Source organism: Mugil cephalus, chromosome 16, assembly GCF_022458985.1.
Source record: "Mugil cephalus isolate CIBA_MC_2020 chromosome 16, CIBA_Mcephalus_1.1, whole genome shotgun sequence".
Classification (NCBI taxonomy): Eukaryota; Metazoa; Chordata; class Actinopteri; order Mugiliformes; family Mugilidae; genus Mugil; species Mugil cephalus.
In genome coordinates, this window is record NC_061785.1 from 13,126,442 (window position 1) to 13,154,212 (window position 27,771).

General features: G+C 42.7%; 2 protein-coding genes, 1 long non-coding RNA gene and 1 pseudogene across 3 annotated transcripts; 1 reads left to right on the forward strand and 3 right to left on the reverse strand.

Annotated features, from left to right (window-relative positions):
• Nucleotides 1-2,613: 2,613 nt before the first annotated feature.
• Nucleotides 2,614-5,029, reverse strand: LOC125022528 (annotated as a pseudogene).
• Nucleotides 4,325-5,195, forward strand: LOC125022529. The gene is made up of 2 exons (XR_007114460.1): nt 4,325-4,531; nt 4,632-5,195. It is a non-coding gene; the product is annotated as an uncharacterized LOC125022529 (long non-coding RNA).
• Nucleotides 5,196-8,446: 3,251 nt separating this feature from the next.
• On the reverse strand, nt 8,447-10,669 carry LOC125022527 (rho-related GTP-binding protein RhoG-like). The gene is made up of 2 exons (XM_047609237.1): nt 10,471-10,669; nt 8,447-10,194 (listed from the first exon to the last, which is right to left on the reverse strand). The coding sequence occupies exon 2, from the start codon at nt 10,167-10,169 to the stop codon at nt 9,597-9,599; it is 573 nt and encodes a 190-aa protein (XP_047465193.1). The 5' UTR covers nt 10,170-10,194; nt 10,471-10,669; the 3' UTR covers nt 8,447-9,596.
• Nucleotides 10,670-21,531: 10,862 nt separating this feature from the next.
• LOC125022114 (kelch-like protein 10) lies at nt 21,532-27,659 on the reverse strand. Its single transcript, XM_047608427.1, has 5 exons — nt 27,410-27,659; nt 26,442-26,928; nt 23,941-24,537; nt 22,553-22,702; nt 21,532-21,990 (listed from the first exon to the last, which is right to left on the reverse strand). The coding sequence occupies exons 1-5, from the start codon at nt 27,559-27,561 to the stop codon at nt 21,625-21,627; spliced, it is 1,752 nt and encodes a 583-aa protein (XP_047464383.1). The 5' UTR covers nt 27,562-27,659; the 3' UTR covers nt 21,532-21,624.
• Nucleotides 27,660-27,771: the final 112 nt, after the last annotated feature.

The window sequence follows — 27,771 nt, forward strand, 5'->3', positions numbered from 1 at the left end:
GGCAGAGTCTCTGTGTGATTGGTGGGTTGTAGTCTGGTGGACAAAGCTGTTCAACAGTCGGGTGGAGCTGGAGGCTCCGGTTACCTCTTTCCCGAGGGAAGGGAAAAGGGGATATAAAGTATGGGAACTGGCAATGTGTTCACTAAGCACTGCAGTGTCCTTCGGCACCACACAGTGATGTAGCCAGTGAAGACACTCGGTGGTTCTCTGGTAAAATGAGTCGGGGATGGGATGTAGCTCTTTTCAGTTTGTTCAGAAAGTAGAGGCATGATAAGTTAATCATTATTGAGGGGAATCTTGTTACATGTTAATGCTAATGCTAACCTCTAGGTAATGCAAACCTTAGTTGTGTGTTTCAGGGGTAAACAAGCAGAGGTTGCATTTTTCTATGTTATCCTCCACAGTGGTTCCCTTAATAAAAACAGACCCTCTGTATTCGGGCAAGGAAAAGTCATCATTCAAATTTTTCTATTGCAAATCTTGCACATGTCAATTCAAGACAAGTTATAGGCTTGAGACGCTACGCGAAAGTAAACCTTGAAAACAACACAGTGTTTTCTAGCAGAAAAAAAGTTTGAACAAAAAAAAAGAAGAGACATTGGAGAACTCAAATGTTATTTTTTGATGCTTTGTTTTTTTAATGACATAGGATAAAATGGAATACAATAACATTAAACAGAATGGCATAAAAGGAAGTTAAAGAATAATGGGAAATAATGGTAATAGAAATAGTAATAGTAATAGTAATAATAATAATAATAAGAATGATAGTAATAATAATAATAAGAAGAAAAATAAAAATAATAATAATAATAATAATGATAACAACAATAATAATACTTAGAAGGCCACTAGAACAGAAGGTCTCCTCATGTGTCTGATCTGGGAACTGAAGCTCAGAAGAACTTCCAGCTGTGTTTAGGCTTCATTAGATGTTCTTTGAAAGAAGCCACGATCACTTTGTCAATTATTGGTCGCTCTAGATCCATGAAAAACACAATAGCGTGTGCAGACTTCCACTTTTTGTGCAGGTCCTCCCAAACGGCCTTGTCGAGCTTCATGAACCTTTTCGTGGGGATGTTAATATTCTCACACTGGAATTCAGCCCAGATTTCCTTGTACAGTCTGTCGCGGATGGCCTCAAACTGGTCAGAATCGTATTGTATTTTTGCTTTTGCAAAGGCCCTTAAAACTAGGCACTTAACAAAAGTGCTGACACACTGTTTGCACCTTTCTTGCTCATCTCTTGAGGACTCGTTAAATTTTGGCTCAGACTGAACAGTGTTGTCCTCAACTACTGTGATCTCCAGAGAGTAGGGCATAAACTCTGGGGCTGGTATCTCTTTCAGAGATTGGTGACGTTCAGCGACTTCCATGGTGGGAGTCTCTGGTGAAAGGCGGGCAGGGGTAACGTCTGGTGATGTTACTGTGGTTGATGCCTCTCCAGCACATGGTTTCACAAACAAGCTTCTAAATGCGCTGCCCAGTTTTTTCAGAGACCATCTCTTTCTTGGAGTTGTAGCTGGTGTTGGTGTCTCCTCCACATCCTGGACTTTTTCGCCCTCAGACTGAACTGTGTCGCCCTCTGTGGAAATTTGTAGAGAGGAGGGTTTCATCTGCTCTAAGTCTTGGGCAAGTTTTTCTTTCGGTGACTGGTGACGTTTGGTCACCTCCATGGTGGGGGTCTCTCGCGAGAGGCGAGCAGGGGTAACGTCTGGTGACTGTGTTGATGCCTCTCCAGCATGTGGTTTCACAAACAAGCCTCTAAATGCGGTACCCACTCTTTTCAGAGACCATCTCTTTCTTGAACGTTTGGCTGGAACATGTGTCCCCTCCAGAGAGGAGGTTTCCAGCTGCTCAAAGTCTTGGGTTGGTTTGTTTTTCGGTGACTGGCGTTGAGGTGCAGGGATCTCCACAGTGGTGGCCTCTGGTGAGAGCTGGGCAGGTGGTTTCACACACAAGCGTCTACATTTGGTTCGTTTACGAGTCAATTTCTTCTTAGACTTTGGACCTGTGGCTTTCAGACCCTGAACTTCTTCAACCTCAGACTGAGCAGTGCTGTCCTCAACTACTCCGTCCAGAGAGGAGGTTTCCAGCTGCTCAAAGTCTTGGGCTGGTTTGACTACAGGGTCTAGGAGCACCACAGCCATGGCCTCTGAAAATTGCTCATCAGGAACAGTGACTACCACAGTAGTGACCTGCTGCTGAGACCCAACTCTATCTGCAGAGGCAACTTTTGAGGACTTCATTGAGGCCGATCTGACTACAGCAGGTCGCACCTTGAAAATCCTTTTTGCACAAAAGCCCTTCATCTTGAATTTCAGAGACAACTTCTTCTTGGACTCTGGGCAAACAATTGAAGCCTGGCTCACTGCAAAGCTCTCGGTCTCTTCAACATTTATGAATGTAAAATTAAGCCAGTAATAAAATGTGATTAATGATGAATGTGGGATTTGCGTTATTTCTGTTGAAGTCAAAGAGCCCAAATACCAGTAACAGTTTCTTCTGTTACACAAAATCGGTTTCACGTCTTTACTGTGAGACTGATAGAATAAATATTAAAATAAAATGTTACACGTAGTGACAATAACCTCAGAGACGCCGTTTGGTGAATAGACTTCCATTTTTTTCTACAAAAACTTTATTGAAAATTTTACAAATAACAGAAAACAGTGATTCTAGATATTTGGGCAATAGCATGGGTCATCATCCACAGCAGCACCAAACAAGAGACAAAGAAAAGAAGAAAATTAAAAACAAAACCTAACAGACTTCATAATTTTCTGTGACATATTGTTTGAAAATCTCCGATATGGATATTCATCAGTGCTACACAGTTTGTGATCAACTTAAGACGTTTAAAATAATAATCCACTTCAGTCAAAAACATCTTAAATGGTGACAATGATTTTTCAAATGTAGATTTATATAATGATGGACAATCTACATCATTTCTTTTCTTTGAATTTTAAAAGTATTAGCGTCCCTTCAATGAAACAGACTTCCAGTTAGAGCTGCTACGTCACAGCTTATTCTTAATGGAAACTGTGATATATACAAAAACATCAGGATGAATTAGACATCAGCACAAATATAAAATATACACATATACACATACATACAACAATATCAGTTCAAATACAAGTACAGAATGTAAATAACTGGGACAAAAGGGTTAAAGGGACAGGACGATAACACTAACAGGGTTCAGGAAGGAGGGTGTTGTATTCACATAGCAATTTTTCATTTTTCTTATTTTCCACAAGAAGCTTTGTTGAAAACAAGAGACATCTGATCTGCCCTGGAATCTCTTAAATATACGAAGAACAGTTTTTCAAAGCTTTGAACCCCTTTGCTTCTCGTGTGCACTTGGCTGAGTTATGAGTGTGTGGGAATTACCCGTGGGTTTGTATTTTTGTATGTGGAGGGTTTATATGTACACTTGCTCGCCACTTTATAAGGTACACCTGTTTAAATGCATTCACTAGCAAGGTGTACCTAATAAAGTGGCTGGTGAGTGTATATGTATGCATGTATGTGGGTGTTGAAATATGTATTGTTGAGGGACATCTTTAATAATATAATATAATATAATATAATATATAAGAAATATTCTCGTTAAGTAAATAAATTAGGACTGAAGTGAAAATAAATCACAAAAACTGAACAAGTCAAAACATATTCTCAGATGAACTTACTTATTTCTAATGGAATATTTAGCTTACAAGAGAACACAGGGTTTTTTGGTGGTCGTTGACTGAATGAGGAAGGCATGCACCGCTTCATCAAACACCTCATTCAGTCCCTCCTGGTTGATTGCGGCGCACTCAAGATATTTTACAGCCTCAATTTGCTCGGCCATTGTGGTTCCCTGCTGTTTGGTTACTGGGGTCTGATTCTGCCCTTCAGTTTTTCCAGGACGTCCTGATCGCCTCTCAGGTCGCTCTTAGTTCCCACAAGGAGAATGGGCACATCGGGGGAATGGTGTTTAATCTCCGGTTTCCATTTCTGCTCGACGTTCTCAAAGGATGCCGGGCTAGCGATGGAGAAGCAGATGATGAAGACATTGACGTGGATGTAGAAGAGCGGACGCAGGTGTTCGTAGCGCTCGCCGCCGGGGGAGTCCTGCAGAAAAAGGCTGACCTGCCGGCCGTCTACACTGACCTGTGTGCTGTACGTGTACGTGAAATCTGGTGTGTATTCCTTCGGAAAGACTTTGTTGATGTAGGTGCGAAGAAGGTGGGTCTTTCCTACTCCCCTGTCTCCGACCACCATGCACTTCACGTTCTGCATTATGTCACTTTCACCTCAAGAAATTCTGAAACACAAGGAAAGTGTTTCACGTCGTCATTAAGCAAAATGCATCAAGTGAAGCCAAAAATCATGATGTTGTGAATTCCACTAGAGATTACAAGATACGACGAATGTAAACAGTTTACAAGTTGTTCGAAATTTAAATATTTAACATTATCCTAATATGAATTTCCTCTCCTGCCAGGAAGCAGAGAAAAACGAGGAGATCCAGCTTCAGGTACGCTGCCGCAGTTTAAATAATTGATTCTAACAGCATATTTCTGATGACTGAAGACTTTTGGCTGCGAAATAGTAACTTGCTGCCTTTCTCTATTTAGGAACTCATAATAGAGCCGGAGGCAACGAAATATCCATGGAGGTTTCTGTGCTTTGCTCTCACCTTTCACTAGTCTCTATAAACACACTATGAAGAGAACACATGTAAAACTCTGACTTACCTCTCAGGTCCGAGTGTTGTGGTGGAGTTGTCTCGCAGGCTGCCTGAGTGAAAATGTACAAAAAGTAGCCTATGAAGACGGAAGTGACACATCTGGTTAGGAAAGCAGGGCACACTTTAAACCAACCGGGGTTTCAAGTGTTTGAGCAAGTCGCTTCTTGTTGGAAGTAACACGTAGTTGCCACATCTGAGAAATCCCTCCCTTGGGAAATATGTGTGCTGCACTGTTATTCACCTCCTCTGACAAGGACGGGGGACGTTAACTGTTCAAACATTAATATGACACAAGATACAAATATGGGACTGAACCTCAGCAGTCTGGGGACAACTGGTCTAGAGTCTGGCTGCCCACGGGCCAAACCTGTACACGCTTGTACATACGTGTATACATGAGTATGCACGTGTACGCACATAGCTGCTGAATAAAGAAAATGCTGAATCCAAATAATTTTCCCCGCATTACTCCTTATAGTTCATCCCCACTTTTTGCTGATTGATATAATACAACTGGCCTTGAGTTTGACATGTGTGCCATAGGATGACAGCGTTCGGCCCAACTTTGCTCTTAGACGGGAAGTTGGCTGTACAAAACTGATAACGCTAAGCGCTTACAAACACAAATAAATAAGGAATCAAATAAAATAGATATTTTGGTTCGTTGCCACATGTCTAATGAATGTTAGATATTGGTTTATTGGTAGTGTTTATTTTACACATGCATGTTATATGGTATATACCCATACAGTATACCCGTCAGTTTACAGTAGCCATGGTGATAGGCACCACTGACCACCAGAGGTAACTGTTTTGGAGGGGGAAAAAAAAAACTCACTTGGTAGGCCCCTGGGCTTCAGCCCAGGTAAACCCGTGCATTAAAGCGGCCTAGGCAATAAGGTGTGCAACCTGGTGTGATAAGGTGCAAAAAGGTGGAGTAATGTGTACAATAAGGTTTAATAAGGTGCGGTAAAGTGCAGTAAGGTGCAGAGAAGTGTCAGGCTAGAGTCCTTGTTTCTTTTTGGTGCTGAGAAGACAGGTGAGGCAGAGTCTCTGTGTGATTGGTGGGTTGTAGTCTGGTGGACAAAGCTGTTCAACAGTTGGGTGGAGCTGGAGGCTCCGGTTACCTCTTTCCCGAGGGAAGGGAAAAGGGGATATAAAGTATGGGAACTGGCAATGTGTTCACTAAGCACTGCAGTGTCCTTCGGCACCACACAGTGATGTAGCCAGTGAAGACACTCGGTGGTTCTCTGGTAAAATGAGTACATGGTCGGGGGTGGGATGTAGCTCTTTTCAGTGTTTGTTCAGAAAGTAGAGGCATGATAAGTTAATCATTATTGAGGGGAATCTTGTTACATGTTAATGCTAATGCTAACCTCTAGGTAATGCAAACCTTAGTTGTGTGTTTCAGGGGTAAACAAGCAGAGGTTGCATTTTGCTATGTTATCCTCCACAGTGGTTCCCTTAATAAAAACAGACCCTCTGTATTCGGGCAAGGAAAAGTCATCATTCAAATTTTTCTATTGCAAATCTTGCACATGTCAATTCAAGACACTATTATAGGCTTGAGACGCTACGCGAAAGTAAACCTTGAAAACAACACAGTGTTTTCTAGCAGAAAAAACGTTTGAACAAAAAAAAAGAAGAGACATTGGAGAACTCAAATGTTATTTTTTGATGCTTTGTTTTTTTAATGACATAGGATAAAATGGAATACAATAACATTAAACAGAATGGCATAAAAGGAAGTTAAAGAATAATGGGAAATAATGGTAATAGAAATAGTAATAGTAATAGTAATAATAATAAGAAGAATGATAGTAATAATAATAATAATAAGAATGATAGTAATAATAATAATAATAAGAATAATAAAAATAAAAATAATAATAATAATAATAATAATAATGATAACAACAATAATAATACTTAGAAGGCCACTAGAACAGAAGGTCTCCTCATGTGTCTGATCTGGGAACTGAAGCTCAGAAGAACTTCCAGCTGTGTTTAGGCTTCATTAGATGTTCTTTGAAAGAAGCCACGATCACTTTGTCAATTATTGGTCGCTCTAGATCCATGAAAAACACAATAGCGTGTGCAGACTTCCACTTTTTGTGCAGGTCCTCACAAACGGCCTTGTCGAGCTTCATGAACCTTTTCGTGGGGATGTTAATATTCTCACACTGGAATTCAGCCCAGATTTCCTTGTACAGTCTGTCGCGGATGGCCTCAAACTGGTCAGAATCGTATTGTATTTTTGCTTTTGCAAAGGCCCTTAAAACTAGGCACTTAACAAAAGTGCTGACACACTGTTTGCACCTTTCTTGCTCATCTCTTGAGGACTCGTTAAATTTTGGCTCAGACTGAACAGTGTTGTCCTCAACTACTGTGATCTCCAGAGAGTAGGGCATAAACTCTGGGGCTGGTATCTCTTTCAGAGATTGGTGACGTTCAGCGACTTCCATGGTGGGGGTCTCTGGTGAAAGGCGGGCAGGGGTAACGTCTGGTGATGTTACTGTGGTTGATGCCTCTCCAGCACATGGTTTCACAAACAAGCTTCTAAATGCGCTGCCCAGTTTTTTCAGAGACCATCTCTTTCTTGGAGTTGTAGCTGGTGTTGGTGTCTCCTCCACATCCTGGACTTTTTCGCCCTCAGACTGAACTGTGTCGCCCTCTGTGGAAATTTGTAGAGAGGAGGGTTTCATCTGCTCTAAGTCTTGGGCAAGTTTTTCTTTCGGTGACTGGTGACGTTTGGTCACCTCCATGGTGGGGGTCTCTCGCGAGAGGCGAGCAGGGGTAACATCTGGTGACTGTGTTGATGCCTCTCCAGCATGTGGTTTCACAAACAAGCCTCTAAATGCGGTACCCACTCTTTTCAGAGACCATCTCTTTCTTGAACGTTTGGCTGGAACATGTGTCTCCTCCAGAGAGGAGGTTTCCAGCTGCTCAAAGTCTTGGGTTGGTTTGTTTTTCGGTGACTGGCGTTGAGGTGCAGGGATCTCCACGGTGGTGGCCTCTGGTGAGAGCTGGGCAGGTGGTTTCACACACAAGCGTCTACATTTGGTTCTTTTATGAGTCAATTTCTTCTTAGACTTTGGACCTGTGGCTTTCAGACCCTGAACTTCTTCAACCTCAGACTGAGCAGTGCTGTCCTCAACTACTCCGTCCAGAGAGGAGGTTTCCAGCTGCTCAAAGTCTTGGGCTGGTTTGACTACAGGGTCTAGGAGCACCACAGCCATGGCCTCTGAAAATTGCTCATCAGGAACAGTGACTACCACAGTAGTGACCTGCTGCTGAGACCCAACTCTATCTGCAGAGGCAACTTTTGAGGACTTCATTGAGGCCGATCTGACTACAGCAGGTCGCACCTTGAAAATCCTTTTTGCACAAAAGCCCTTCATCTTGAATTTCAGAGACAACTTCTTCTTGGACTCTGGGCAAACAATTGAAGCCTGGCTCACTGCAAAGCTCTCGGTCTCTTCAACATTTATGAATGTAAAATTAAGCCAGTAATAAAATGTGATTAATGATGAATGTGGGATTTGCGTTATTTCTGTTGAAGTCAAAGAGCCCAAATACCAGTAACAGTTTCTTCTGTTACACAAAATCGGTTTCACGTCTTTACTGTGAGACTGATAGAATAAATATTAAAATAAAATGTTACACGTAGTGACAATAACCTCAGAGACGCCGTTTGGTGAATAGACTTCCATTTTTTTCTACAAAAACTTTATTGAAAATTTTACAAATAACAGAAAACAGTGATTCTAGATATTTGGGCAATAGCATGGGTCATCATCCACAGCAGCACCAAACAAGAGACAAAGAAAAGAAGAAAATTAAAAACAAAACCTAACAGACTTCATAATTTTCTGTGACATATTGTTTGAAAATCTCCGATATGGATATTCATCAGTGCTACACAGTTTGTGATCAACTTAAGACGTTTAAATTAATAATCCACTTCAGTCAAAAACATCTTAAATGGTGACAATGATTTTTCAAACGTAGATTTATATAATGATGGACAATGGTACATCATTTCTTTTCTTTGAATTTTAAAAGTATTAGCGTCCCTTCAATGAAACAGACTTCCAGTTAGAGCTGCTACGTCACAGCTTATTCTTAATGGAAACTGTGATATATACAAAAACATCAGGATGAATTAGACATCAGCACAAATATAAAATATACACATATACACATACATACAACAATATCAGTTCAAATACAAGTACAGAATGTAAATAACTGGGACAAAAGGGTTAAAGGGACAGGACGATAACACTAACAGGGTTCAGGAAGGAGGGTGTTGTATTCACATAGCAATTTTTCATTTTTCTTATTTTCCACAAGAAGCTTTGTTGAAAACAAGAGACATCTGATCTGCCCTGGAATCTCTTAAATATACGAAGAACAGTTTTTATAAAGCTTTGAACCCCTTTGCTTCTCGTGTGCACTTGGCTGAGTTATGAGTGTGTGGGAATTACCCGTGGGTTTGTATTTTTGTATGTGGAGGGTTTATATGTACACTTGCTCGCCACTTTATAAGGTACACCTGTTTAAATGCATTCACTAGCAAGGTGTACCTAATAAAGTGGCTGGTGAGTGTATATGTATGCATGTATGTGGGTGTTGAAATATGTATTGTTGAGGGACATCTTTAATAATATAATATAATATAATATAATATAATATAATATAATATAATATAATATAATATAATATAATATATAAGAAATATTCTCGTTAAGTAAATAAATTAGGACTGAAGTGAAAATAAATCACAAAAACTGAACAAGTCAAAACATATTCTCAGATGAACTTACTTATTTCTAATGGAATATTTAGCTTACAAGAGAACACAGGGTTTTTTGGTGGTCGTTGACTGAATGAGGAAGGCATGCACCGCTTCATCAAACACCTCATTCAGTCCCTCCTGGTTGATTGCGGCGCACTCAAGATATTTTACAGCCTCAATTTGCTCGGCCATTGTGGTTCCCTGCTGTTTGGTTACTGGGGTCTGATTCTGCTCCTTCAGTTTTTCCAGGACGTCCTGATCGCCTCTCAGGTCGCTCTTAGTTCCCACAAGGAGAATGGGCACATCGGGGGAATGGTGTTTAATCTCCGGTTTCCATTTCTGCTCGACGTTCTCAAAGGATGCCGGGCTAGCGATGGAGAAGCAGATGATGAAGACATTGATGTGGATGTAGAAGAGCGGACGCAGGTGTTTGTAGCGCTCGCCGCCGGGGGAGTCCTGCAGAAAAAGGCTGACCTGCCGGCCGTCTACACTGACCTGTGTGCTGTACGTGTACGTGAAATCTGGTGTGTATTCCTTCGGAAAGACTTTGTTGATGTAGGTGCGAAGAAGGTGGGTCTTTCCTACTCCCCTGTCTCCGACCACCATGCACTTCACGTTCTGCATTATGTCACTTTCACCTCAAGAAATTCTGAAACACAAGGAAAGTGTTTCACGTCGTCATTAAGCAAAATGCATCAAGTGAAGCCAAAAATCATGATGTTGTGAATTCCACTAGAGATTACAAGATACGACGAATGTAAACAGTTTACAAGTTGTTAGAAATTTAAATATTTAACATTATCCTAATATGAATTTCCTTTCCTGCCAGGAAGCAGAGAAAAACGAGGAGATCCAGCTTCAGGTACGCTGTATAAACGCTCTATAAACACACTATGAAGAGAACACATGTAAAACTCTGACTTACCTCTCAGGTCCGAGTGTTGTGGTGGAGTTGTCTCGCAGGCTGCCTGAGTGAAAATGTACAAAAAGTAGCCTATGAAGACGGAAGTGACACATCTGGTTAGGAAAGCAGGGCACACTTTAAACCAACCGGGGTTTCAAGTGTTTGAGCAAGTCGCTTCTTGTTGGAAGTAACACGTAGTTGCCACATCTGAGAAATCCCTCCCTTGGGAAATATGTGTGCTGCACTGTTATTCACCTCCTCTGACAAGGACGGGGGACGTTAACTGTTCAAACATTAATATGACACTGAACCTCAGCAGTCTGGGGACAACTGGTCTAGAGTCTGGCTGCCCACGGGCCAAACCTGTACACGCTTGTACATACGTGTATACATGAGTATGCACGTGTACGCACACAGTTGCTGAATAAAGAAAATGCTGAATCCAAATAATTTTCCCCGCATTGCTCCTTATAGTTCATCCCCACTTTTTGCTGATTGATATAATACAACTGGCCTTGAGTTTGACATGTGTGCCATAGGATGACAGCGTTCGGCCCAACTTTGCTCTTAGACAGGAAGTTGGCTGTACAAAACTGATAACGCTAAGCGCTTACAAACACAAATAAATAAGGAATCAAATAAAATAGATATTTTGGTTCGTTGCCACATGTCTAATGAATGTTATATATTGGTTTATTGGTAGTGTTTATATTACACATGCATGCTATATGGTATATACCCATATATACCCGTCAGTTTACAGTAGCCATGGTAATAGGCACCACTGACCACCAGAGGTAACAGTTTTGGAGGGGGAAAAAAAAAACTCAAACTATGTGATAATTCAGCTGTGTTACAAGTATCTGACCGATAATACAAGTCAACACACACGTATGAAGCTTTCAGTAACTCCACATACAAGCAGGGACAGGAAGGCACACAGTCACAGCATCCTAGGAGCTGAACTCCCGCTTCTTAAACACAGGGTGCTAACTTTAGCTACATTAGCTAACTATAAGTTGTAGTTTTTCCCTTAAACAACGCAGAGGTACAATTAATGTGATAGCACAACTGGCTCTTTATTCTAAATTATTATTATTTATACGCTGTAAAAAGTATTTTAAAAATTATTTTAAAAATTTTCATCGATAGGCCCCTGAACTTGGTAGGCCCCTGGGCTTCAGCCCAGGTAAACCCGTGCATTAAAGCGGCCTAGGCAATAAGGTGTGCAACCTGGTGTGATAAGGTGCAAAAAGGTGGAGTAATGTGTACAATAAGGTTTAATAAGGTGCGGTAAAGTGCAGTAAGGTGCAGAGAAGTGTCAGGCTAGAGTCCTTGTTTCTTTTTTGTGCTGAGAAGACAGGTGAGGCAGAGTCTCTGTGTGATTGGTGGGTTGTAGTCTGGTGGACAAAGCTGTTCAACAGTCGGGTGGAGCTGGAGGCTCCGGTTACCTCTTTCCCGAGGGAAGGGAAAAGGGGATATAAAGTGTGGGAACTGGCAATGTGTTCACTAAGCAGTGCAGTGTCCTTCGGCACCACACAGTGATGTAGCCAGTGAAGACACTCGGTGGTTCTCTGGTAAAATGAGTACATGGTCGGGGGTGGGATGTAGCTCTTTTCAGTTTGTTCAGAAAGTAGAGGCATGATAAGTTAATCATTATTGAGGGGAATCTTGTTACATGTTAATGCTAATGCTAACCTCTAGGTAATGCAAACCTTAGTTGTGTGTTTCAGGGGTAAACAAGCAGAGGTTGCATTTTGCTATGTTATCCTCCACAGTGGTTCCCTTAATAAAAACAGACCCTCTGTATTCGGGCAAGGAAAAGTCATCATTCAAATTTTTCTATTGTAAATCTTGCACATGTCAATTCAAGACACTGTTATAGGCTTGAGACGCTACGCGAAAGTAAACCTTGAAAACAACACAGTGTTTTCTAGCAGAAAAAAAAGAAGAGACATTGGAGAACTCAAATGTTATTTTTTGATGCTTTGTTTTTTTAATGACATAGGATAAAATGGAATACAATAACATTAAACAGAATGGCATAAAAGGAAGTTAAAGAATAATGGGAAATAATGGTAATAGAAATAGTAATAGTAATAGTAATAATAATAAGAAGAATGATAGTAATAATAATAATAAGAAGAAGAATAAAAATAAAAATAATAATAATAATAATAATGATAACAACAATAATAATACTTAGAAGGCCACTAGAACAGAAGGTCTCCTCATGTGTCTGATCTGGGAACTGAAGCTCAGAAGAACTTCCAGCTGTGTTTAGGCTTCATTAGATGTTCTTTGAAAGAAGCCACGAGTCACTTTGTCATTATTGGTCGCTCTAAGATCCAATGAAAACACAATACGTGTGCAGACTTCCATTTTTGTGCAGGTCCTCCACAAACGGCCTTGTCGAGCTTCAATGAACCTTTTTCGTGGGGATGTTAATATTCTCACACTGGAATTCAGCCCCAGATGATTTCCTTGTACAGTCTGTCGCGGATGGCCTCAAACTGGTCAGAATCGTATGTATTTTGCTTTTGCAAAGGCCCTTAAAACTAGGCACTTAACAAAAGTGCTGACACACTGTTTGCACCTTTCTTGCTTCATCTTGAGGACTCGTTAAATTTTTGGCTCAGACTGAAACAGTGTTGTCCTCAACTACGTGATCTCCAGAAAGTAGGCATAAATCTGGGCTGGTAATCTCTTTCAGAGATTGGTGACTTCAGCGACTTCCATGTGGGGGTCTCTGGTGAAAGGCGGGCCCAGGGGGTAACGTCTGGTGATGTTACTGTGGTTGAATGCTCTCCAGCACATGGTTTCACAAACAAGCTCTAAATGCGCTGCCCAGTTTTTTTCAGAGACCATCTCTTTCTTGAGTTGAGCTGTGTTGGTACTCCTCCACATCCTGGACTTTTTCGCCCTCAGACTGAACTGTGTCCCTCTGTGGAAATTTGTAAGAGAGGAGGGTTTCATCTGCTCTAAGTCTTGGCAAGTTTTTCTTTCGGTGACTGCTGACTGTTTGGTCACCCCCCATGGTGGGGTCTCTCGCGGAGGCGAGCAGTGGTAACGTCTGGTGACTGTGTTGATGCCTCTCCAGCATGTGGTTTCACAAACAAGCCTCTAATTGCGGTACCCACTTTTTCAGGGACATCTCTTCTTGGATTTGGCTGGACATTTCCTCCAGGAGGGTTCCACTCTCCTAGAGCTTGTTGAGTTCTGATCTTTCTGTCGTGCAGTGGGTTTAGTGCTCAGGTCTCCGTGGTGCTCTGTGGAGCTGGGTCGGTGGGTTCACAGGTCACAATGGTTGAAGCCATTTGGTTGTTTAGACGTCCATTCTTCTTAACTTCTTTCGGACCTGTGCTTTCAGACTGAACTTCTTCAACCTCTAGACTGAGCAGTGCTGTCTCACCATCTCTGTCCATGGAGGAGGTTTCCAGCTTGCTCAAGTCTTGGGCTGGTTTGACTACAGGGTCTAGGATGCACACAGCCATGGCCTCTGAAAATTGCTCATCAGGAACAGTGACTACCACAGTAGTGACCTGCTGCTGAGACCCAACTCTGTCTGTAGAGGCAACTTTTGATGATTTCATTGAGGCCGATCTGACTACAGCAGGTCGCACCTTGAAAATCCTTTTAGCACAAAAGCCCTTCATCTTGAATTTCAGAGACAACTTCTTCTTGGACTCTGGGCAAACAATTGAAGCCTGGCTCACTGCAAAGCTCTCGGTCTCTTCGTCAGATTGAGCATTTTCATCTTCCACTACTATAATCTCCAGAGAGGAGGGTTCCTGGTGCCCACATTCTGGGGGTGTTCTGTCGTCTGGTATGTGATGTTCAGGTACAACCACCCTCACAGCGGAGCCTGCCTCAAACTGCTGTTCAGGTACAACTAGCACCACAGCAGCAACATCTGGAAGCTGCTGCTCGGGCACAATGACCTTCACAGAGTTCACCTGTGGGACGTCTGGTGACTGTGTTGATGCCACTGTGACTCCAGCACGAGGCTTTCTGAATAAAGGTTTCACAAAGAACCCTTGAATTATGCCCCCCATTCTCTTCAGGGACAGTTTGCATGTCCTGGATTTAGGAGTCTGGACCTCTTCAGCTCCAGGCTGAGTGACATCATACTCATCTACTTCAGCCTTGAGAGAAGACAAGTCTGTGACTGCTTCTCCTTGGATCTCCTCTCTGTCTGTGTCAGTTTCTGGTGTTTTATTCTTACAGCTCTCCTTGACTCCTATGGAGGCTGTCTCCTGGGTGTAAGCGTCAAATGATTGAATGCCACTTTTAGTTTTTGTGGACTCCAGATCTTCTGAAATTCTTTCAGCGTCTTCGTCTTCCAGAGGTGTGGCCCCACTTTTCTTCTTTTTTTTCTTATTTGTTCGAGGTTTGTGTGTCATCATCCCAATAAATTCTTCCAACATCTTGCTGATGTAACGAACCATACGTTTAATTCTTCTTTTGGGAGTGACGTGTGATTGAACGTCCTGCTCTTCAGCGTCCTCGCCAGAAAAGAGGATGGAGTTGACGCTGTCAGTCACGTCTTGGGCAATTAAGCTGGTCAACACCTCTGAGCTCTCAGAGCGGACCTCTTCTTTAATGTCCAGGATTTGAGCAAAAGTTTGAGGAAGTGTGTCACCCACGCTGATCAAGACAACCTCCTCAGAAATAAGATGCCTCTGATTGATTTTTTCCAGGATGAATTTGGAAATGAGCTCTATCAAGTCTGAGAGCAGCTGTGCCAGCATAGAACTGGTAACATCATCTGGTTTACCTAATCTCAAACATGCCCACTGGTCTGGTGTGATGCTGTTGAAAAAGGATTCGATCAGTGGACGAACCATGTCCACAGTGATCTGTGGGACGTTGTGAGCAATGCTGTCCTCAACTACTCTGTCCAGAGAGGAGGTTTCCAGCTGCTCAAAGTCTTGGGCTGATTTGTCTTTCGGTGACTGCTGTTGAGGCACAAGAATCTCCACGGTGGTGGCCTCTGGTGTGAGCTGGGCAGGTGGTTTCACACACAAGCGTCTACATATGGTTCCTTTACAAGTCAATTTCTTCAGACCCTGAACTTCTTCAACCTCAGACTGAGCAGTGCTGTCCTCAACTACTCCGTCCAGAGAGGAGGTTTCCAGCTGCTCAAAGTCTTGGGCTGGTTTGACTACAGGGTCTAGGAGCACCACAGCCATGGCCTCTGAAAATTGCTCATCAGGAACAGTGACTACCACAGTAGTGACCTGCTGCTGAGACCCAACTCTATCTGCAGAGGCAACTTTTGAGGACTTCATTGAGGCCGATCTGACTACAGCAGGTCGCACCTTGAAAATCCTTTTTGCACAAAAGCCCTTCATCTTGAATTTCAGAGACAACTTCTTCTTGGACTCTGGGCAAACAATTGAAGCCTGGCTCAATGCAAAGCTCTTGGTCTCTTCGTCAGATTGAGCATTTTCATCTTCCACTGCTATAATCTCCAGAGAGGAGGGTTCCTGGTGCCCACATTCTGGGGGTGTTCTGTCGTCTGGTATGTGATGTTCAGGTACAACCACCCTCACAGCGGAGCCTGCCTCAAACTGCTGTTCAGGTACAACCAGCACCACAGCAGCAACATCTGGAAGCTGCTGCTCGGGCACAATGACCTTCACAGAGTTCCCCTGTGGGACGTCTGGTGACTGTGTTGATGCCACTGTGACTCCAGCACGAGGCTTTCTGAATAATGGTTTCACAAAGAACCCTTGAATTATGCCCCCCATTCTCTTCAGGGACAGTTTGCATGTCCTGGATTTAGGAGTCTGGATCTCTTCAGCTCCAGGCTGAGCGGCTTCATCCTCATCTACTTCAGCCTTGAGAGAAGACAAGTCTGTGACTGCTTCTCCTCGGATCTCCTCTCTGTCTGTGTCAGTTTCTGGTGTTTTAGTCTTACAGCTCTCCTTGACTCCTATGGAGGCTGTCTCCTGGGTGTATGTGTCGAACGATTGAATTCCACTTTTAGTTTTTGTGGACTCCAGATCTTCTGGTTTTTCTTTCAGTGACTGGCGTTGAGGTGCAGGGATCTCCACAGTGGTGGCCTCTGGTGAGAGCTGGGCAGGTGGTTTCACACACAAGCCTCTACATTTGGTTCCTTTACAAGTCAATTTCTTCTTGTACTTTGGATCTGTGGCTTTCAGACCCTGGAACTCTTCAGCCTCAGACTGAGCAGTGCTGTCCTCAACTACTCCGTCCAGAGAGGAGGTTTCCAGCTGCTCAAAGTCTTGGGCTGGTTTGACTACAGGGTCTAGGAGCACCACAGCCGTGGCCTCTGAAAATTGCTCATCAGGAACAGTGACTACCACAGTAGTGACCTGCTGCTGAGACCCAACTCTATCTGTAGAGGCAGCTTTTGATGACTTCATTGAGGCCGATCTGACTACAGCAGGTCGCACCTTGAAAATCCTTTTTGCACAAAAGCCCTTCATCTTGAATTTCAGAGACAGCTTCTTCTTGGACTCTGGGCAAACAATTGAAGCCTGGCTCAATGCAAAGCTCTTGGTCTCTTCGTCAGACTGATAATTTTCATCTTCCACTACTATGATCTCCAGAGAGGAGGGTTCCTGGTGCCCACATTCTGGAGGTGTTCTGTCGTCTGGTATGTTATGTTCAGGTACAACCACCCTCACAGCGGAGCCTGCCTCAAACTGCTGTTCAGGTACAACCAGCACCACAGCAGCAACATCTGGAAGCTGCTGCTCAGGCACAATGACCTTCACAGAGTTCACCTGTGGGACGTCTGGTGACTGTGTTGATGCCACTGTGACTCCAGCACGAGGCTTTCTGAATAAAGGTTTCACAAAGAACCCTTGAATTATGCCCCCCATTCTCTTCAGGGACAGTTTGCATGTCCTGGATTTAGGAGTCTGGACCTCTTCAGCTCCAGGCTGAGTGACATCATATTCATCTACTTCAGCCTTGAGAGAAGACAAGTCTGTGACTGCTTTTCCTTGGATTTCTTCTCTGTCTGTGTCAGTTTCTGGTGTTTTATTCTTGCAGCTCTCCTTGACTCCCATGGAGGCTGTCTCCTGGGTGTATGTGTACAATGACTGAGTGCTGCTTTTAGTTTTTGTAGACCCCAGAACTTCTGACTTTTGGTCAACGTCTTCTAGTGGGGTGACCACACTTTTCTTCTCTTTCTTCTTATTTTTTCTGGGTTTGTGCGTCATCTTTGCAATAAATTCTTCCAACATCTTGCTGATGTAACGAACCATTCGTTTAATTCTTCTTCTGGGAGTGACGTGTCGTTGAACGTCCTGCTCTTCAGCGTCCTCGCCAGAAAAGAGGATGGAGTTGACGCTCTCAGTCACGTCTTGGGCAATTAAGCTGGTCAACACCTCTGAGCTCTCAGAGCGGACCTCTTCTTTAATGTCCAGGACTTGAGCAAAAGTTTGAGGAAGTGTGTCACCCACGCTGGTCAAGACAACCTCCTCAGAAATAAGACGCCTCTGATTGATTTTCTCCAGCAAGGAACTGGAAATGAGCTCTATCAAATCTGACAGCAGCTGTGCCAGCATAGAACTGGTAACATCATCTGGTTTACCTAATCTCAAACATGCCCACTGGTCTGGTGTGATGCTGTTGAAAAAGGATTCGATCAGTGGACGAACCATGTCCACAGTGATCTGTGGGATCTCCTCTGTCCAGGAATAGCTTCCTCTGTCCATTGGAACTGTTGTTGGTGTCGTATTACGATACATAATCTTGGATGTGTAGGTTGACGGGTTTGAAAGTTTCAAGTTGCCTGAATGGCGTTGCTTTTTTAGCGAAGATCAAGTGATTTAACAATCTAACTCTTTCAATTTACTTGAATGTCGTCGTATTTTGGCGAATATCAACTGACTCTCTGATAAATCTTGGATTAATCTCTGATGAATCTCTGATGAATCTCTAATGAATCTCTGATGAATCTCTGATGAATCTCGGATGACTCTTTGATGAATCGGTTCCTATTTAAGGTCTCTGTGAGGTGAGACTGAGATCAAAGGCAACATGCCTTTGATCTGTGCTAATTGTGGGCGGGGCTTAGGAGATTCCATCCCATCTTGTGACATCATCACAACATCAAAGGAGTGATGTAATCACCATGGCAACACAGAGACTCTGTGACATTATCACCATGGCAACACAGGGCCATTGATTGCACCGGTGAGGTCAGGATTCAAGATTCAAGATGGCTGATTCTACTGTCTTAATAAAAGTCCATAATTATAGTACTATCCAACTATATGTATGTATGAAAAATCTAACAAAATGCAAAGGAAAAAGACCAAATAAAACAGATACAACATTGACATTCTGAGAAAAAATACAGTGAATAGATAAATAAGATGATATACAACAGTGCAATAAGGGGCAATATGATAGAGTAAGGTGCAGCAAGGTGGAGTAATTTTAATTAGGGTGCAGTAAAGTGCAGTAAGGTGCAATTAGGTGCAGTAATGTGTGCAATAAGGTGCAATAGCTTGCATTAAAGTGTAGTAATGTGTGCAATGAGGTGTAATAAGTTTAAATAAGTTGAAATAAGGTGCAATAAGGTGCAATAAGGTGCAGTATGGTGTAATAACGTGCAGCAATGTGTGTAATAAGGTGCAGTAATGTGCAATAAGCAGGGCTGCCTTAACCTAATGGTAGGCGCTGGGGCTGAGAGGTTTTGTAGGCCCTACTCCATCGTACCAATCTACATCACAAAATGCATCAGTTTCTTTCACTACATACAACTGTGAGTTTAGCTTCTTTAGCTGGAAAACACCGGCATACATGTACTAATTAACTCACAGAAACACAAAAGGCACTATGTATAACAGCAATACATAAGATAGATAAGATGCTGATTATTTAAAACCAAGATGGGTGAAAGTTTGAAACACACCATCTGAACAAAATTAGCTTCTTCTGGCTTTGGTGGGCCCTGTTAGTGCATAAACACACAGACACACACCCGCACATACACTTGCACACACACTCAGCACTATGGATACTAACATAGCCTTTAATGCTGGGTTCCACAAGATAAAACTGACTGATATCTAAACATTTCAACATTCTTCATCAAACAATTAGCCATCCACAACAACTGAAAACCTGCAGAGGTTAGCAAAGGGCCGAGCATTGTCCTTTTAGAAGTGCTTTCGTCTGGTCTTCTTTGCAGAGAATGCCCTGGTTATAATGTTTCTGAAATCCAAATCATGAAGGATGTCATGCTCAATGGACGTAAGTGTGAGATTACTGACTTTCTCTTGCTGCATCCTTGATCTGAGTCACTTTGCGGTTGAACTATGTTCTTGAGAAAAATCTTCTCTGGTGTTTGTATACGCGCTCCGATGCACAGAAGTCAGCACTTTTATTTTGAAACTCCTTCGGCCCCACTTTCACCTAGTAAACGCGTGCCTGCCGGTCAATATTGTTTCCCCAGAGGCCCGGGTGACTGCTTGTTGCCTCCTCTTCCTCCTTCTCCTCCTCCTCCATCTTCTCCTCCTCACCCTCTTCCTCATCCTCCGCTCCTCTTCTCTTTTCCTCTCGCATTACGTCTACCTGCTGAGTGAGCCCTGCCTCGTCTTCTGCCTCCGGTGAGTGAGATATTGACGTTTTTGTGGGTCCACCATCATCCGTGGCAGGTCGTTTAAAGAATCCTGTGAGCTTTGGGATGCCTTTCAGTAACTCTTTTTCCCTAGATTCTTTCTCGCGAACCACTTTTTTTTTTTATGCGCACCACTCTCAAATTTATTTTTCCCCGTCATTTTCCAACTGTCACTCAAGGTGTAGTACACATAGTAACAATAACCAAAGGGATCGGGGGCTGCGGGGTTTATCTGCGGGTCTTATTGAAGGGTTCATTTGGATCAATCAGCAGCCACAACGTGCATATTTGTGATTAACAGAAAACCTGACAAGTAACAAAACAATGCGATTTGCCAGCTCATCGATAGGCCCCTGAACTCGGTAGGCTCCTGGGCTTCAGCCCAGGTAAGCCCATGCATTAAAGCGGCCTAGATTACACCATGGAACCACAAGTCTTAGTACATAACTAAGATCTCGGGACAGTCGAGTCTCAAGGATTCAGTGGTTGGTCTAAGAAGTACTGTGTCTGTAGAGTGCACTGTTATCAGTTACACACAGCCTTTTCACAGCTTTCCCACGTGTTAGATTAGGAGAGTGAAGAAAAGCTGCAGGTCACAGCAAAGATCGTGGCCCTGAAAGAGAGGGACGCTTGGCAGAGTGACAGACAGCAACATCTGGACGAGATCGAAAGTCTGAAGAAGAAGCTGTTTACCAGCGAACCGCAGAACAAGAAGCTGAAGGCTGATTTCTACAGAGGAAAAATGGAGATTGAACTAAGAGACAACAAGATCAACTCTCTTAACCACCATCTCTCTGCTCTGGGGCAGAAGAGAGTGGAGCAGGTCACCTCCCTTCAGCAGAGCCTCGCTGGAGTACGACAAGAAGAGGTGGATGGAGAAAGTCAACCAGCTCCTCACTAAAAAAGACCAAGAGCTCAGCAAGGAGACCAAGGAGAGGGGAGCAGGTACAGCTGCTCATATCGACACCTTGGCCCAACAGAACAAAGTGGAGGCAGCTCTAAAAGACAGCAAGCTGAACAGCAAAGCTCTTGAGGAAAGTCTCCAAAAAATTTAGAAGAAGCTGGTGGAGACAGAGGAGAACTTCAAGGAGGAGATCTAAGTCCCATGAGCACTTTAAAAAGCAGTTCTCGAACAATCTGCTCAAAGTCAGTAAGGAGTTTTCCAAACTGTCTGAGACTTGGCAGAACAAGGTTCAGCAGCTGAAGGAGGAGAAAAGAGTCATTGAGGAGACACAACATCGATCAACGGTGGCAGGACAAAGGCAATCAGCTGGAAGAGCTGAAATACAACAAGAGAAATACAACAAGAAACTTCAAGACAAATTTATACGTGTGTGTCAGGCTGCATTCTACATGTGTAAGTAACATCCACATGAATACCAGGACCAAACCATTTAGCAAACCATTAACATTGTGTCTGATCAGGGTATATAATATGTAGAAACATGTGAAAAAAATATCTGGTTTAACAGTGGTTTGATGCTCTGAGAAATTTATTTCAGTTCTTTGTGTCTTGCCTGTCTTGGCTAGTGGCTCATGACAGGACAGCGCTGAAAACTGACCCCGTGTCAGGGGGCTGGTGACTCCTCCTTCTCCTCCTCCACCTCCTCTACATGTGTAAGCAGGGCGTCACGAGGGGCAGCGTACTCAGACAAGTTGGGGAGTCCAGACACAACACAGCAGCTCAGGGCGCTGCGGTAGATCTCCATATCGCAGACCACGGTCCACCGGTTAGTCGTAGCCTCGTAGTATTCTACGTTGTAAGTGGTGGTGTAGCCGTTGAATCCCCCAATGGCAAAGAGGCGGTCGTCAATCACTTCAATCCCAAAGTTGCTGCGGGGGGTCACCATGGGGGACATATCGTGCCAGGTATTGGTCTGAGGGTTGTACGCCTCAGTGCTGTGCAGACGGTTGTGTCCATCAAAGCCACCGACCTGTCGGAGGCAAATGAATAGATCAAATGCTAAAATACAGAGAAGTTTAAATAAAATGGTAAAACAAAGTAGAAGGCAGATTGACTTGTGTGGTGCTTAACATGCACTGAATAAACTGCCATCAGATTTGAGCACAAAGTGATCCCTTTAAATGAGGAATAAATGTTTAAGAATTATCACTAATCAATAAAACTAGAAGTACAATGTCTAAGACAGGGCCCAGTGCTATTTATAAATACATTATTATTAGCATTTTGCATTCAGTATTAAGCTATCATTCATGTTAATGTGTATTAAAAGAAATTCAAATTTGTGGGGGAAAAGTTTTATAAAAAATGTCTAACCAACTGAAAATGTATTATTGATCTGCAGTACCTCCGCTGACCCCCTAGGGACAGCGGACCCTCTGTTGAAGACCTATGGTCTAAGAGTTGTTTAGTGGTTTTGTGGTCAGTATAGAAAAGTAATTATGCGTACACAGCCAGTGTTGCGAAGCCGTTGTATCAGTCTTCACATGTGATCTGTGTGATACATGAGTGTCAACAGGGCTTCGTGTACTTACTGCATAGACCTGACCTTCATATGCAATGACTCCTACTCCACTGCGCCGGCTGTTCATGTGAGAGATCATTGTCCACTGGTTAGTCACCGGGCTGTAACACTCTGCTGTTTGCAGGCACTCGTTCCCATTGAATCCACCACAAATGTAAATCTGGAAATGAAAGGAGCATTATTCAGTAATTATACTTATTTTTGAATTAATTTGGCAACAACTGAGGTGCAAGTGAAGACGCACTAGTTAATATTTGATATTCTCAATTTTATCTGATAATTAGGTTGAATTAAAAAAAAAAAAAATAGGGAACTCATTCACTAATAGTATGGGTCTGAAATAACTGATTATGCCCAAAATTAACGTGACTACAAAATTACCCATGGACTGAAAAAAGCAAACAAGTTATCCAACAGGCAACTCATTTCAGTTTAGATATTCGTCAGCAATTAATGACCACATTGCAATATGAATCAGATCTCAATGATTCAAATAATAAGACTATTTTTCTTCTATATCCTTATAACGTATGTCATAATTAGGACGACAACTGATTAAAAGTGAGTCAGTTCGATTTAAAAAAATGCTGTCAAATCCTGATGTGAGTAAATTTTTGTATGCATGGTTTAAACAGATTTCTGCACACACACACACTGCTGAGGTCAGTTGTCACGTAACTTACGTACGCAGTCTGCGACAATTTGACAAGTTTAAAGCGCCTATTAACCTTGTAGTTTTTTTTTATATAAAAGAAGCAAAATGCCTCATTCATCATGATCACTTCTCTTTCTTAATAATACAAATAATACAAACTATGTGTTATACTTGTAAAAATTGTTAAACTTTTATTGGTATTGGCTTTTTAAAAAATCCAATTATTATTGGGGTTGACTATTAAAAATAGTCTTATTTATTTCTTGGTATCTGTATATTTCTTTTCATGTTCATGATGAATATTTAAGTTTTATATATAAAATTAAGTCAGCCACAGGAATTTTTGAGAGATGACAATTGCACTAGGAATGTTTTATGTGTTTAAATGTTTAACAGATTAAACGACAGAAACTCTTCTGGTAATGGTTGATAAAGACATTCTAGTCCGACCTGAGCCCTTTTAGAGAGGTCAAAAACCAAGTATGGACCTATTCTTGAGGGGAGCGTATCTATGTTCCCCAGGTCCCTAACCCTAACCCTTACCCTTTTTTAAAAAAGGGGTCCTATGTTCCCCGGTCACATACAAAGCGGGGAACATAGGACCCGGGGAACATAGGGATTATCCGTTCTTGAGACAGTTTTGTTTTCTCTGAGCATTGCAGCCTCACAGAGCCTTTCGCACTGGATCCATCCAGCCACGTGTCATTTTGCACTGACTGGTTCCCAGCTGCTCTTTGACTCACCTTGTTGTGGAGAGTCGTGCAGCTGGCGTCACTCCTTTGCTCGTGCATGGGCGCAACTTGACTCCACTGGTTGATTTCGGGACGGTAGTACTCTGCACTGTTGAGTCGCGCATGTCCGTTGTAGCCTCCCATGACATAGATGCACCCGTTCAGCACAGTCACGCTCACGTAGCAGCGGCGACAGTACATCGGGGCCACCTCTTGCCAGGTGTGTGTTTTCAGGTCCAGCCTGCGCATGCTGTTGAAATGCTCCGCTCTGTCAAACCCGCCGACACAGTAGACGTAGCCATTGAGGAAGACAGCGCCGTGGTAGGCACGAGGACGCTCAAGATTGTTGGTCACGTTGATCCAGCAGTCAGCCCGGACATCATACGCCTCAATGGCGTTGGTTGGATCACCACCACTCCAGCCCCCGATGGCGAACAGGATGGCATTAGGAAGGCGAGCACGGAAAAACGATTTGCAGAGGTGTTTCGCGGTGGACTTTCCTGCGAGGAAATCAGTGACGATGGCCAGGCATTCAGGGTTGTCCTTCACCAGGTCACAGGGCAGCATATTGGTCCTGATGTAAGTTGCACTCAACAGACCCAGTCGGACCTACACAGTGAAAACAGGACAGAGTCTATGAAGAAAACTCTCCATTAAATCTAATCCAGTCAGTTTTTTCCACTATACACTATGTCATCTATACATCAATATCAGTCAGAACAATGATTCAGTTTTTTTAATGGTATCCGAGAGTGTCAACTTTCAATTCCTGGAAAACTTTAAAAAAAAAAAAAAAAAAAAAGTTGGTAACTTATCTTATCTTGGGGCGTAAACTATTCCCCTCCTTTACACACAGCACTGCCGGCCTTTGACTCAAGACCATTAGAACTGACCTTCCGGTAAAGGAAGCTTTCCAGGAGTGGGGCGGACAACCTAACCTCCTGTTTTTACAGGAAACGGAAACGAATAGGGCTGGGACTTTAAGGGCATTTTAGAAATATCTCAAGCCCCACATGTCTGGGTTCCAACCATCTATTCTTCTAACCCAGTCGAAATTCAATGAAAACAAATTTCAAGGCTCAAACTCAATAATATTATTTATACGTCTTGCACTAAATCAGCGGTGTTCGGTGTTTTTTAGTCCAAGGGCCTCCAAATTGATGAGAGATTAAGTACGGCCTCGTGATTGGTTGGTGATTGGTTTTACTGTGTACAGGCGGCTTTGATTGACAGGTCTTAGCTACTGTGGCGGTCTGTGTGAACAGCGAGGTGTCGAGGTAGCTCCTGTATCACAGAAAACGTCATTTCTCCCTTTACTAAAATATGTTGGATTCATGTTAATGTGTATTTAAAGAGATTTAAATACATAAATTTTGCAACCCCCCCATACAGTATCTCTGAAGACCCCCTAGGGGTCGTGGACCCCCTGTTGAAGACCCATGTTCTAAACCATTTTGTTCCTCATTAAAACGTGAGCATTAAAAAAGTTTATAGATATAGGTTTGTTTGTTTGTTGGTTTTAGACTGACCAGACTTATTTTCTAAGAACATATTTTTTTTATATTTGAAAAAGCAAGCGCAAAGCATTTTAATTTGTAATTCAAACTAACTGCATTCTCCTGTGTAATTAATTTAGTTTGGGCAGGTGTCAACTAAAGGCTGTGCATTCTAGCAGAAAACTTGATGAATAACTTATATAACAAATGTCTCCTAATGTCCCCTGTTGCTGTTTAGGTTTGTTACTGTTAAGCATGGATGAGTCTGTTTGTGCTAACCCAGCTAACTCATCACAGATGTATTAAGTTTTTGATTGACTTAACAGCTTTATAGGGCACTCATTGAAATACTTGGAAATTCAAAATGTCAACACCAGTGTGTTGTGGTGGGGCCTCAGGAGACTTTTTTTTACTTTTGTGAAATTTTTCAAAATTTCGTGGAGAAAATCTAGATGAATGAATTTAACACACATGATTCTTTGATCTTAAGTGGTAAACAAATGGAAACATGTATTTAGACCAGAGATCTAAATACAGGACGTTTTTCAGGCCAAGGACCCCTTTTTATTCAACCATTTCAAACATGTACAACAGAGGGTGGCTGTGCCGGAAAATCATGGGGGAAATGTATAAAAAATGTCTAAACAACTAAAAATTTTGCTGTTGAGGACATATGATTTAGACCATTAGAACATAAGTGCTGGTTCAGTCACTTGTCAAGATTATTACATTACACATACAGCATGTATGCTCAGCGTTCATGCAAAGTTGGACCTAGCAGACCACATTTGACGAGGATATGACGAGAGAATGTTTTCTTGATCTTCTCTGAATGGCTGAGTGGCAACCACATGCTCCTCAACCTCACTGAGAGCTACAGGGATGCAATTTAAAATGAGTGCTGAAGTAACCAAATATGGTTCCTTGCCCCATACAGGGTTAAACTGACTTTATTGGAGCTCACAGCAACTTAATTGTAATGATTTAAATCTAATCTAAATGTAGTGAATGCAGTACCTTAGGAAAGAGAGCGCCCATGTGCAGTCCTCGTTCTTCAGGAACATGCTGGATCCACCTGACCACGGCCTCATATACAGTGCTCTCCGTTTTCACGTTGAGATCGTCTCTGGCAAGGACATCTGTCAGCTCGTGCACAGAGAGCTGCAGGAACTCTTTACAGTAAATGACCTCCACAAAGTGATCGATGATGTAGCGGAAGGCCTTCGAGTGCAGCTCGGTGGAGGAGCAGACGTTTGTGAACTGCCAGAGGCCGACGCAGTTCTCCGGGCAGATGTGCCCAGCTAAGAAGTCGCAGCAGGTTTGTACGACACCCATTACGTTGAGCTGATCGGCCGCCACCATGAGGGCCTGCACGTTGTCCTTGGTCACGGAGACGGAGCCGGTGTACGCGAACTCAATGATGAGCTGCATGATGTCGGGTGTCATGTCAGGAGACATGTTGAAGACCTTCTGGTTGGGGTCTGACCACCGTGTGAAGAGAGCTCTGAGGGCAGAGAGAAGATATATATATATATAATTAGACATTTTCTTTTTATATTCATGTCAGTTTCTAAACAGATGGGATAAAATAATAGGAGGTAACAGTGAGCTTTAAACCACTGCACATACTGAACCCTTAAATATATGTTAGGGTCTTGTTGTGTCTTATTCCTACCATTATAGCTGACATCTGTAATAGAGAAACAGAATGGACAAGGCTGTATTACTGTCTCTCCTTCCTGATATTTTATTCATAAGAGTATGGGACTAGTCCATTCCAGTCCTTTCTTGTGGTTAATGTTTGAAAAATGTAGCAGCATGAGAAATTTTGGTAAAAAATTCTACATGAAATTTTAGCTTAAAAATAACCAGAAACTGGAGGATATGTTGCTTTTAGTGTTGATTTAAATGGCACTCCTTCTAAACTGATACACACACCACTTTCCACAGAAAACAAGTCTTTTCCTATGAGATCAAATACTCGCCGGAAGTACGGGGTGCAGTTACACAGGATGATCTTGTGGATTTGAAACTCCACATCCTGGACTTTGATGACGGCGTCACAAAATCTCCCCTCCAACCGGAGCTCATTGATCGCCGATCTCAGTTTGCACGACGGCCGGCCTTGTTCGCTCATCTTGGCCGGTGAAGGTGCGTTAAGTTTCCTCTGTCTTGTGGTTGTTGCTCTGTCTCAGGTTCGGTTCAAGGTTGTAAAACAGAATTGTGAACGCTCTGTGACATCACTGTGGGATTCTGGAATGGAACCTCGTCATCATCATCGACATCAACACACTGAGATCAGACCCAACTTCGCCTGTAGATCATTTATTTATTCATTTACTTATTC

What these genes read in the sequence shown, in the direction of transcription:
- LOC125022527 (XM_047609237.1), bottom strand. Translation starts at nt 10,169, where the DNA reads ATGCAGAACGTGAAGTGCATGGTGGTCGGAGACAGGGGAGTAGGAAAG.
- LOC125022114 (XM_047608427.1), bottom strand. Translation starts at nt 27,561, where the DNA reads ATGAGCGAACAAGGCCGGCCGTCGTGCAAACTGAGATCGGCGATCAAT. An exon ending in TGGGCGCTCTCTTTCCTAAG is followed by an intron (nt 24,538 to 26,441) that starts GTACTGCATTCA and finishes TTCACTGTGTAG; the next exon opens with GTCCGACTGGGTCTGTTGAG. An exon ending in GCACGACTCTCCACAACAAG is followed by an intron (nt 22,703 to 23,940) that starts GTGAGTCAAAGA and finishes TTTCATTTCCAG; the next exon opens with ATTTACATTTGTGGTGGATT.